The sequence below is a fragment of the Spermophilus citellus genome (genome assembly GCF_964194105.1).
Source record: "Spermophilus citellus genome assembly, chromosome: 3".
Classification (NCBI taxonomy): Eukaryota; Metazoa; Chordata; class Mammalia; order Rodentia; family Sciuridae; genus Spermophilus; species Spermophilus citellus.
The window spans coordinates 116449330-116461814 of NC_138184.1; the positions used below are offsets into that span (position 1 = coordinate 116449330).

General features: G+C 49.8%; 1 protein-coding gene across 1 annotated transcript; it reads left to right on the top strand.

Moving 5' to 3' along the window:
- Positions 1-2665: 2665 nt before the first annotated feature.
- NEFH (neurofilament heavy chain) lies at positions 2666-11561 on the top strand (the record flags this gene model as incomplete). The annotated part of the gene is made up of 4 exons (XM_081285712.1): positions 2666-3539; positions 5396-5595; positions 6646-6770; positions 9818-11561. 4 exons carry the CDS (start codon positions 2666-2668, stop codon positions 11559-11561), a joined length of 2943 nt encoding a protein of 980 aa, XP_081141838.1.
- Positions 11562-12485: the final 924 nt, after the last annotated feature.

Below are 12485 nucleotides of genomic sequence, written 5' to 3' on the forward strand. Positions count from 1 at the left end.
TCATTCACTCATCATTCATTCATACAATGACACAGAGTGAATGTACTGCTAAGACTTAACACTGGGAACCATGGAACATTCAGGAGGGGACAATTACCTAAATGTGGGGAGGGGCAGGAGGCCAAGGATGGCTTTCTAGTAAGCCTGAAGGGTCTTTTGGGGGAATGACCTCAGGGTTTCAGATCTTGTGCCAATTTTCCAGCTATAAAAAAATCATACTTTGGATTTCTGGAATCTGTAGGAAGCTGTAATCTGATGGGTGAGGTCTCTGGCCCTAACAAATCTATCTTGCCCCCTCCTATTTTACTCCCATCCCTCCTATCAGCCTTCCCACACCCAGAGCAAGTATCTGCATTGTGCAGAGGACTGATGAGACTCTAAGTAAGAAGGATCAAATGGCAAAATTCCAAGCAGAATGAAAAATAATTGGGGAGCCATGTGACAGCAAGAGGGTCCTGCCCAAGCACCCCTCTACCCCATGCCTTTCTCCAGTACCTCAGACCAGCCACTCACCTCATTTTCCCAGCATCACCTGCAAACCAGCCCCTCTGCCCCCTGCAAACCAAAGCATGACTGGACCTTTAAGTGGGGGAAAAATGCTTCATCATGTTCTGCTTCTCCAGGCAAAGCCAGAAACTCCCTTCCCCCTCTTCCCTGCTCCCCAGCGCACTCTCCTTCCAGTAAAACATGGTTAAAGGAACAGCACCATCACTTCCCCAGCTCTGAGGGTCTGCCTAACACCAGTTGTCTGGGCATGAGAGAGGGCAAAGAGGGATTGGCAGGGATCTTTTTCTGGAGGGTCTGTCGGTCTCTGTCCTGGGGATCCTAAGAGAAGGAAAAAGAGGATAAACTGGGGGTGCAGTGGGGGTTGAAATAACTGCCTTGGGGAGATTCAGATCTGGGAGGGGAGTCTATTCTGATTTCCAGAGGATGTCAGGGTATCCCTGGGGGTCCTTTCAGCTCCCAATAAAAAAGGGGTACAGGCCAGGTTTGCATGAAGAACTTCCCAGAAAATAGATCCCTAGTGAAACATCCAGGAGTGGGTCCCTGGCTCACTGTGACTTTCTGGACCACTCACCCACCCCGCCGTCATCGGTTCTTATCCGCATAGCACAGGGCAAGAGACAGCTTGCACCCCTCCCCTCTCCAAGGTAAAGGCAAAGGCAGAGATTAACCCCTATGTCCCCAACAAGAAGCAGGCTCTGTCACTGATGAAATGCCAGCCGCAGTGCCACCCCCACTCCCAATGCATCTGACATGAAGCAAAGCCAAGAAAGAGCCCCATAACAAAGCAGTTGCAGAGTCCCCAAACCCAAGGAACCCCTTTTTCTGACTCCCCACTAGGGCTCACGGGGACGAGGGACTTGATAGTAAGAAAGCATCCCACCACTTCCTTGGGAGTGAGAAGGGATGCCTGTGGAGGTGTCAGTTTGTCTGTTGTGGGGGTTGGGCTGTGAAAAGTTGAGACTGAGGAGATGAAAAAGAGAAGGAGAAAGATGGATATTCTAGTTGTGGGAAAACGGTTGTCATACCCATAGGCAATATGTGGGCTCCCCTCTAATTCAGCTGGAGACCTTCCTCCACAATGGTCCTGGGTTCTGGAGTTGCAGCTGGTCCCTAGGGCAAGACCCCCTCACTGTACAAACCGAAAAGCTAGAACTGGACTACAGAACTTGTCCAAGGTCATTCTGCCAGCAAACTATAGAGCTGACCCCAGCATACAGAACTCTGCCCCTCAAACACAGCCCACCTCCCCGTGGTTCAGGAGACCCCTCTGTCCCTTCATTTAGAGGCCCTATTACTGAGGTCAGCTGCTACCTCCCACTTCCAATCTTGGCCACCACTGCAGACTTTTTGAAGAATACTCTTTCCTCACCACCACCCAGGGGTCCCTCTCTCCATTTTCTGCAGTGTCTCCCATACCCCAATTCAGGATAGCCTTACTGTCCTTTCCAACTCCAGGTCCTCCTTCCCTATTCCAGAGCCAGCTGCAGAGTTTCTTAAGTCCTCTCCCAGTGGCTGCTCTAGCAATTAGGGGAACACGGTAGGAGTCCCCTATCTATTCTCTATAGCGTACACCGTGCCCCCATTCAACTGCCTGGCTCCCTCACTATTTCGGACCCGCTACAGATTCTCTGCATCTCCTATCCCCAAAGCCTAACTATTAGGAAAACCTTGTGCTCCATCCCATGCAAGGGTCCCCTCATCCTAATGATTACAGCATATCTCAACGCTCCACCCCGAAGGCACCCATCCCCGATTCCCACCAAGTCTAATTGTTCTCCCCCTATATCAGGTCCCCTCTTTTATTCTGAACACACTAGCAGGGTCTTCCCGCCCGCACTTGAGGGTCCCCATTAGTCCTCTCCGGAAGTCCTCTACCTCTTGCCCTGACCTCGGGAGACTCCTCAGTCGCTGCGACGATTCCCCTTCACTCCTTGCTCCCCCTGCCCCGCCCCTCTCACTGCGGCTAAGCCGGTCGGCCCCGGGCCGCGGGGGAGGAGGTGGAGAGGGCGGGGCCCGACTCCCCAGCCCCCCACTGCCAAGGGGCTGGACCCGGCCAAGGCGGCTATAAAAGAGCTGGCGTCCTGGAGCTGTCGCAGTGCCGCCCACCCCGTCCCGGCCCCGCGTTCCGGCCCTGCCGGCGGCCCGCACCTGCCTGGCCATGATGAGCTTCGGCGGCGCGGACGCGCTGCTGGGCGCCCCGTTCGCGCCGCTGCACGGAGGCGGCAGCCTGCATTATGTGCTGGCCCGGAAGGGTGGCTCGCGTTCGGCAGCCGGCTCCTCCAGCGGATTTCACTCGTGGGCTCGGACGTCCGTGAGCTCCGTGTCAGCCTCGCCCAGCCGCTTCCGTGGCGCAGGCGCCGCCTCAAGCACCGACTCGCTAGATACGCTGAGCAACGGGCCAGAGGGCTGCGTGGTGGCGGCGGCAGCGGCGCGCAGCGAAAAGGAGCAGCTGCAGGCCCTCAATGACCGCTTCGCGGGCTACATCGACAAGGTGCGGCAGCTTGAGGCGCACAACCGCAGCCTGGAAGGAGAGGCTGCCGCGCTGCGACAGCAGCAGGCAGGCCGCGCAGCCATGGGTGAGCTGTACGAGCGCGAGGTGCGCGAGATGCGCGGCGCAGTGCTGCGCCTGGGCGCGGCGCGGGGCCAGCTGCGCCTGGAGCAGGAGCACCTGCTCGAGGACATCGCGCACGTGCGCCAGCGCCTCGACGACGAGGCCCGGCAGCGCGAAGAGGCCGAGGCTGCGGTGCGCGCACTAGCGCGCTTCGCCCAGGAGGCCGAAGCTGCGAGAGTCGAGTTGCAGAAAAAGGCGCAGGCACTGCAGGAGGAGTGCGGCTACCTGCGACGCCACCACCAGGAGGAGGTGGGCGAGCTGCTCGGTCAGATCCAGGGTTGCGGCGCTGCGCAGGCGCAGGCGCAGGCCGAGGCGCGCGACGCCCTGAAGTGCGACGTGACGTCGGCGCTGCGTGAGATCCGCGCGCAACTCGAAGGCCATGCGGTGCAGAGCACGCTGCAGTCAGAGGAGTGGTTTCGAGGTGCGCAGGCGCGCGGGGGTTGGGGAGGGGTGCCCCTGCAGCTAGCTGTCCCCTGCGTTGACCCAAGGGAGTGCTGTTGGTTCTGTGTAGCAGAATCGGAGGGCTCACAATTCACCTTCCCTCTCAAAGTGCATGCCCCCTACTTAAGTAATTTTCACAGGTTTCTTGTAGGACGCCACCAACTCTGGGTTCTCTTTTGGTTGCTGTCCTCCAGATTCTTTGTGCTAACACTCTGGGGCCCCCTGGTCTGAGATTTTTGCCCTTTAGGAACAAAACAAATTGTCTCTAGTTCCAAAGTAGCGCTGGCTTCTGGTCCTTAGTGCATACCCTGCAAGTGCCGCCCATCTCCCTTTCCTGCACTCTGCTGGGTCTCCATTCTTCTGCCCCTACCCTAGTAGGCTCCGCCCCACTACCTGCTCCGTGCCTAATGCCCCCACCTTAATCTGCAGTGCGGGTTGAAATGGGTGGGGCATTTTCACATCCTCTCTCCCCGAGGTGGGTCACCATAACCAATGACCAAGAATGGCTGAGGCTGGCCTCTTCACTATTTTAAATCCCCTCTCTTAAGCAACCTGAAACCTTCCCAAGTCCCCACCACCACCCAACTCCACGTAGTCCTGAGTCAGCTGGACTGCAGCTGTCCTAAAGCTGTGCCCAGCAGCTGCAGGGTGACCTTGACCAACATTAGCCCTCTCTGGTTTTCATTTCTTTTTGATTGAAAGAGCTGGGTGGACCAAATGACCTTCTCAGTCTGGAAACTTATATGATCCCAGCTGAAACTGTTTTTAAAACTGCTTTGTTCTGGGGAGAGTGCAGAGGCTTCAATGATTTTCAAATGAGTTTGCAATCCACAATAGGTTAGAATTCTCACCCACTTGGACAGATTTCTAAGTCTTTGCCAGTACTGGCAGGGAAAGCCAGGAATGCTCAGTTGGATGCTTGGAATTTCCCATTCCTTTTCTACCCATCTGCAGTGGCAGAACCCCTCCCCCATCTCTGCAGCAAGGCCACTCCCAGAGGGGAATTCTGTTCTCTTGAATTTGCCCTTCACTCAGGCAAACCATCCCAGGGCTTGTGGTCCAGACAGCTGGCTTCTCTTCACCAAGACTCAGGCTCTCAGTGCTATTATGTGGGGATTCAGGATGTTCATTTTCAGGGGATGTAAACCAATCTAAAGGCCTCCACTGGCTCCCTCAAGGTCTTCTGAGAACTAGGAGCCTGTGGGTGGAAGAGGCCAGGGTGTGGCTGCCATCAACTGGGAGGTTCCTGTGCTATGCAATGTGCAGCCAAGTTGAGGAAGGAATAGAAGGGCTGACACCCAGAACCTTGGACTTGCAGTGATCTTGGACTCTGCGCAGAAGTCTGAAAGGAAGGTACCATGGCTGCATGATGACCTGATTGCTCAGAGCTCTCATGCCTTCAAAGGTCACAGGCTCATTAACAAGTTCAGCCACAAGCCTCCATTATTCAGCTCAGTTAAACCTCATGGGCACAATTTCACATCTGAGTCTCCAGCAGTGCCAGCCCCTTGCTGGGGAGCTGGATCTGGTACTGGGACCAGAAATGAGAGCTTCCTGTCCCCTGAAGGTTGATATAAATTTCTAGGTTGAGGGAGACTGAGTCTAGTCTTTGGAACCAGATAATCACTAGATTTGAATCCTACTCTGCCACTTACTAGCTAGGTGGCTTTAGGCTGGATCACTTGCCTTTCTCATAGCATAGAGTGAGGTAAGCATCCACGATGGTGCCTAGCACACACTAACTCCTCAACCCATGTGTGTCACCTTCCAGATCTAGGCATTGGAACCCAAATCTAGGTGTGTCTAACCCTGTGCCCTGCTCCCTTCTCTACCTAGTGAGGCTGGACCGACTGTCAGAGGCAGCCAAAGTGAATACAGATGCCATGCGCTCAGCCCAGGAGGAGATAACTGAGTACCGGCGTCAGCTGCAGGCCAGGACCACAGAGTTGGAGGCTCTGAAAAGCACCAAGGATTCCCTGGAGAGGCAGCGCTCTGAGCTAGAGGACCGTCATCAGGCTGACATTGCATCCTACCAGGTAGACATAGGGACAAACTGCCTCTCCTGGTTGGGTGACCTGTACAAGTCACTGCCCCTCCCTGAGCAGGATGCAGTAGTTAAGACCATGGTTCTTGGAGTTAGACATACCAGGACTTTGTAGCTGTGTGACCCAGGAGAGTTTTCGGCCTGTCTGAACTTAAATTTCTTCTCCGAAGTGACAAGGTAAAGAAAGAAAAACAAAAAGTAACACTTGCTTTACAGAACTTTGAAGGTTAAAAAGAGAGACAGACTTTGAAGTGCTCAGTAGGACGTCCAATTAATAGTAACCTGTGGGTAGCCTGGGGAGGGCCTTGGCAGATTCCTCCAATTAAAGATAACTTTCAAAAAACAGCATATAAGTAATATATAGTGATTGTAGAGATTTTAGGAAGCAGAGAAACAAATAAGAGAAAATAAAGTGATAATAGTTCTCTTTAAGCTGTGGCTGCAGTGGGCCTAGGGTGAGATGACAAGTTTTATCTTGTATTTGATATGCTTTTGTGTATGTCCCTGTCATTAGATCATCAAGAACAGATGTTTTCAAGCCCTGATGATGTGGCAGGCAGGCTCTTTGGGGCACTGGGGAAGCAGTAAGGAGAAAATTCAGATAAGGCTCTGGTCCCACTGAGCATTTGCTTTTTTTTTTTTTAATATATATATTTTTAGTTGTAGATGGACACAATATTTTTATTTTATTTATCTTTTTGTGGTACTGAGGATCGAACCCAGGGCCTCACACATGTGAGACGAGCACTCTACTGCTGAGACTTGACCGCAGCCCCCCCCCCCCACATCATTCACACATCATCTCATGACCAGGCTAGCATCTGAGACATTTCATTCTAGACCTTTCCTCAAGCTGAGATTTTTGCTTCAGATTTTTCCATGTCCACAAATGAGGACCCTGAAGCTTTGATAGGGTGGGGTTTGGTCCCAAGTGAGCCTTTCTGGGAAGGGCAGCTTGGGCTTACACAGCCAGCCCCAGATATCCTGGTGATAAGGGATAGGCATTGACTAGAGAGTGACACATATGATCTGTCATCCCCAGGAAGCCATTCAGCAGCTGGACACTGAGCTGAGGAACACCAAGTGGGAGATGGCAGCCCAGCTCCGAGAATACCAGGACCTGCTGAATGTCAAGATGGCTCTGGATATTGAGATTGCTGCTTATAGGTGAGTTGGGCCAGGAGCTGCTGAATGGTGGAGAGCCCTTGTGTTTTAGGTGAAACCTTGGGTTTCAAGTTCTATTTAGGCAACATGGCTATTTAAAGACAGAAGCCATTTTTTTTTAATTTTGATAATATAAATTACATAATATTTGCCAATTAACCATCTTAAATATCAGTTGTATTAAGTACATTTGCACTGTTGTATAACCCTATCACTATCCATCTCCAAAACTGTTTTTTATCATCTTGAACTCAAACTTCATCCCCTGTTCTCCCCTTTCCTTAGCCCCTAGTAACCCTAGTAACCCCTAGTAACCACCAGTCTACCCCTCTGAGAGGCAGAAATCTTTTTTTTTTTTTTTTTTTTTGGCAGGGGGTACTGAGGATTGAGTCCAGGGGCACTTAACTACTGAGCCGCATCTCCAGTCCTTTTTTATATATTTTATCTAAAGACAAGGTCTCTCTGAGTTGCTTAAGGCCTCTTTAAGTTGCTGTGGTTGGCTTTGAATTTGAGATTTTCCTGCCTCAGCCTCCTGCCGCTGTGATTACAGGTGTGTGCCACCATGTCTGGCAAAGGCAGAAATCCCGACAGTGACTTAAGGAGTTAAAACTCTTCTTTTCTTCAAATCCAGTCAGCCAGAGGCCTGCTCTGGAGAGAAATAGATACTTAAATTGTCAGAGGCTTTTACAACTCTATCCTTTAGAATTTCTTTCTTTTTTTTTTTTTTTTTTCTTTTTTTGGTACTACAAATTGAATCCAGGGTACTTTACCACTGAGCCACACCCCAGCCTTTTTAAATTTTTTATTTTGAGACAGGGTCTCACTAAGTTACTTAGAGCCTCGTTAATACTAAGTCTGGCTTTGAATTTATAATTCTCTTGTCTCAGCCTCCTGAGTCTCTGGGATTGTAGGCACATGCAACTACACCCAGTTCCTTTAGAGTTCCTTTGGTTTCTAAGCATTCATTTCTTGGGGAAGTAAAATGGAGATGATAGTAACAGGATCCATATCATGGGTTGTTGGGTGAGCTAATCCTATTAAACTGATCGAAGTAACACATGTACATGGTAATCACCCTTACTTAGTAAGGGTGGCTCTGAGAAAGCCTGTACCCCTGGATGAGCCTTTCTGGTTTAGCAGGTCTGAGGAACAGGGCTGACCCCCATGAGGACCTTTCCTAGTTGCAGACTGATGATTTTTGACTTTCCATCTGTTGACTTTACTTTTTTTTTCCCCTGAGGTGCTGGGGATTGACCTAGGGCCTTGTGCATGTGAGGCAAGCACTCTACCGACTGAGCTATATCCCTAGCCCCCCAACCTATTGACTTTATTTAGTCTATAATTCGCCCTCCATGCTAGGGATTGAATCTAAAGTTACATTACCACTAAGCTACACCCCCAACCCTTTTTTATTTTGAAACAGGGTCTTGCTAAGTTGCCCAGGTTGGCCTCAAACTTGTGATCCTCCTGCCTCAGCCTCTCCAGTAGCTGGGATTACAGACATGTGCCACAACCCCTGGCTCTAATCTCTAATCTTGCTATTCAAAGTATGGTTCATGAATTAGCAGAATCAATGTCGTCTAGTACCAGTTAGACTTAGGCCTTGTCCTTGGCTACTGGATCAGGATTTGCATTTGGCTCCCAGGTGATTTGTGTGCTATTAACTTTGGGAAGTACCAGGGGCTAGGGTTGTGACTCAGTGGTAGAGCGCTTGCCTAGCATGTGCAAGGCCCTGGGTTCAAGTCTCAGCACTATATAAATAAATAAAATAAAGGTCCATTTACAACTAAAATAAATACATATTTAAAAAAAATTGGGAAGCACCAGTCTGTAGGGGTTACCCCTACATTCACTCTAAGGCAAGCACTCTGCTAAATCCTTTTTATTCACTGTTTGACTGAAACAACCCTCTGAAGTAGGAACTCTTATGATCCTTTTTTTTTTGGTTAAATATATATTTTTTAGTTGTTGATAGACCTTTATTTTATTTATTTATACATGGTGCTGAGAATCGAACCCAGTGCCTCATTCATGCCAGGCAAGTGCGCTACTGCTGAGCCCCAGCCCCAGCCCAAATGATCTTCTTTTTATCAATAAGGAAATTGAACCCTTAAGAGCTTGAATGACTTGGCCAACGTCACCATCTAGTTAGTAGCAAAGCCAACAGGAGGAACTGTTTCTACTACCCTCTTTCTAAAACCTAAAGGATAATGATAAAGAGTGACAGGAAAAATTAAAATGGCAATATTGTAAGACCTCTTCAACTAAATTTATCAATGTGGAATTGCTTGCTTCCTGCTCTCTCTTTCTCTCTCTGTACTTTATTTATTATTATTATCATCATCATTATTTTTGCAGTACTGGTGATCAAACCCAGGACTAGGCAAGTATTCTGTTGCTGAGATCCACCACTTTTACCACTTTTGTTTATGTAGGAGCTCTCTATTATGGACCATTCTTCAGGTGTGGAAAGGGGAGTTGTTTAATTTCACAAATTGCAATGTTCACCACATTAAGTAAGAACAACCCCATAGGAGTATAGGTCTAGGGGTCACTTGGCTGATGTGTTGAATGACTTTCTCCATTCTCCAAAGTGTTTATTTCTGGAGGTGTCGCTGAGGGGTAGAGTGCATGCTAAGTATGTGCAAGGCTCTGGGTTTGATCCCTAGCACCTAAATAAATAAATAAACAAACTACTAATAAAAAGGAATAAAAATGTCAGGCACAGTGGCACACACTGATAAGCCCAGCAACTCGGAAGGCTGAGGCAGGAGGATTTCAAATTCAAAGTTAGTGTGGATAATTTAGTGAGACCCTGTCTCAAAATAAAGCTGAAATGTAGATGTAGCTGAGTGGTAAAGCAGCCACGGACTCAATCCTTATTACTGTGCCCCCACCCCCCTCAAAAAAACTATCATTCATTCATGTTCCTTCCCTCACCAAAGTTCATGTCATTGGATGCCAAGGAGCTTCAGGATACCCTAGGAAGACCCCAAACCAACAAATCTGCTCTGAGTTAATAGTAATATGTTCCACTATCCATTTTGCAGAAAACTTCTGGAAGGTGAAGAGTGTCGGATTGGCTTTGGCCCAAGTCCTTTCTCTCTTCCAGAGGCACTCCCGAAAATTCCCTCCATATCCACTCACATAAAAGTCAAAAGTGAAGAGAAGATCAAGGTGGTAGAAAAGTCAGAGAAGGAAACTGTGATTGTGGAGGAACAGACAGAAGAGATCCAAGTAACTGAAGAAGTGACGGAAGAAGAGGAGAAAGAGGCCAAAGAGGAGAAAGGCAAGGAAGAAAAAGAGGGAGAAGAGGAAGAAGCAGAAGAGGGAGAAGAAGAAGCAGAGTCTCCCCCAGCAGAAGAGGCTGCATCCCCAGAAAAGGAAACCAAGTCCCCTGTGAAGGAAGAAGCCAAGTCACCAGCTGAGGAAAAGTCCCCAGTGAAAGACGAGGCCAAGTCACCAGCTGAGGCCAAGTCCCCAGCCAAGGAAGAGGCTAAGTCACCAGCTGAGGCCAAGTCTCCAGAGAAGGCCAAGTCCCCAGTGAAGGAAGAAGCAAAGTCACCAGCTGAGGCCAAGTCCCCAGTGAAGGAAGAAGCAAAGTCACCAGCTGAGGCCAAGTCCCCAGTAAAAGAAGAGGCAAAATCACCAGCTGAGGTCAAGTCTCCTGAGAAGGCCAAGTCCCCAGCGAAGGAAGAAGCAAAGTCCCCTGAGAAGGCCAAGTCACCAGTGAAGGAGAAGGTGAAGTCCCCAGAGAAAGCCAAGTCCCCAGCGAAGGAAGAAGCCAAGTCCCCAGCGAAGGAAGAAGCAAAGTCCCCAGCGAAGGAAGAAGCAAAGTCCCCAGAGAAAGCCAAGTCCCCAGCAAAGGAAGAAGCCAAGTCCCCAGCGAAGGAAGAAGCAAAGTCCCCAGAGAAAGCCAAGTCCCCAGTGAAGGAGGAGGTAAAGTCCCCAGAGAAAGCCAAGTCCCCAGCGAAGGAAGAAGCAAAGTCTCCAGAGAAAGCCAAGACTCTAGATGTAAAGTCTCCAGAAGCCAAGACTCCAGTGAAGGAGGAAGCACGGTCCCCTGCAGACACCAAATCCCCTGACAAGGCCAAAAGCCCTGTCAAGGAGGAGGCCAAGTCCCCAGAGAAGGTCAAATCCCCTGAGAAGGAGGTCCCAAAGAAAGAAGAGGTGAAATCACCCGTGAAGGAGGAGGAGAAACCCAAAGAGTCCCCAAAGAAGGCAGAAGAGAAGGCTCCAGCCACACCCAAAACTGAGGAGAAGGACAGCAAGAAAGACGAGGCTCTCAAGAAGGAGGCTCCAAAGCCCGAGGTGGAGGCCAAGAAGGAAGCTGCTGAGAAGCCCAAAGAATCCAAAGTTGAGGCCAAGAAGGAAGAGACAGAGGATAAGAAGAAAGCAGCGACCCCGGAGAAGGAGGCTCCTGCCAAGGCAGAGGTGAAGGAAGAAGCTAAACCCAAAGACAAGACTGAGGTACCCAAGAAGGAAGCCGAACCCAGCAAACCAGCAGAGAAGGAACCAGAAAAGCCAAAGAAGGAAGAGGCAGCAGCAGTACCCGAAAAGAAAGACACCAAGGAGGAGAAGGCTGCAGAGGCCAAGAAGCCGGAGGAGAAGCCCAAAACGGAGGCCAAGGCCAAGGAGGACGACAAGGGTGCCTCCAAGGAGCCCAGCAAGGAGGCCCCCACACCCAGCAAACCCAAGACGGAAAAGGCTGAAAAATCCTCTAGCACGGACCAAAAAGACAGCAAGCCTGCAGAGAAGGCCACAGAGGACAAGGCCACCAAGGGGGAAAAGTAAGGCAGCGAGAAAGGAACCCCAGAGCAGCCAAAGAAACTCAGGAGGGTCCCAGAACTCAAGGGTCAGTGTAATGAATTTTCATTTTTTTCCTCCCTTTTTGTTCTATAAGAAAAAAAAATGATGTCGGGCCTTCCTTCACCAAACAGGATTTTCTGTTAACAATATGGTAGCAAGAGAGGGCACTCCCGGTTCCTGACCCTCTCCCCACCCCGTGTCCCAAACCCTCTCCAGGCGATGGACAACTATGTTATGATAGCTTATGTAGCCGAATGTGATAATATGCCGAATGCTACACGTAAACACTTGACTACAAAAACTGCCCCTCTCCTCTCCAAATAAGTGCATTTACTTCCTGTATGTACTGACAGATGACCGCAATAATGAATGAGCAGTTAGAAACACATTATGCTTGAGATGTCTTAACCTATTCCCGAATGCCTTCTGTTTTCCAAAGGAGTGGTCAAGCCCTTGCCCAGCACTCTCTTATTCTGCAAGAGCAGGAGCCCATGAGGCTGGGCACTGGCCACTGAATCACAACAGGGCGCACTTTCCACTGGAGTCCACTTTCAATTGCTTCTGTGCAATAAAACCAAGTGCTTCTAAAATGAAAATGTGGTTGCCGTTATTTATTTTGTTCACCTGGGAAGGCTCAGGGCAGGACATGGGAGGTCCAGGTGCACACTTAACACTGCATGGGGACTGAATGAGCATCAGAGTTCTCTTGTGACTCTGGGGTGATTTGCACTGGCCTCTCTGGGGCTATTTCCTGGGCACAAACCTCATACCACATATATATGCTGGGTGCTTTATTTTTATGATTTGTGGACTGGTGGCCTGGGGAATGGTTTTTTGTTGTTGTTGTTTTTTTTTTTTTTTTGTGGGGTGGGCACTGGGGATTGAACTCTACCACTGAGCGACAGCCTC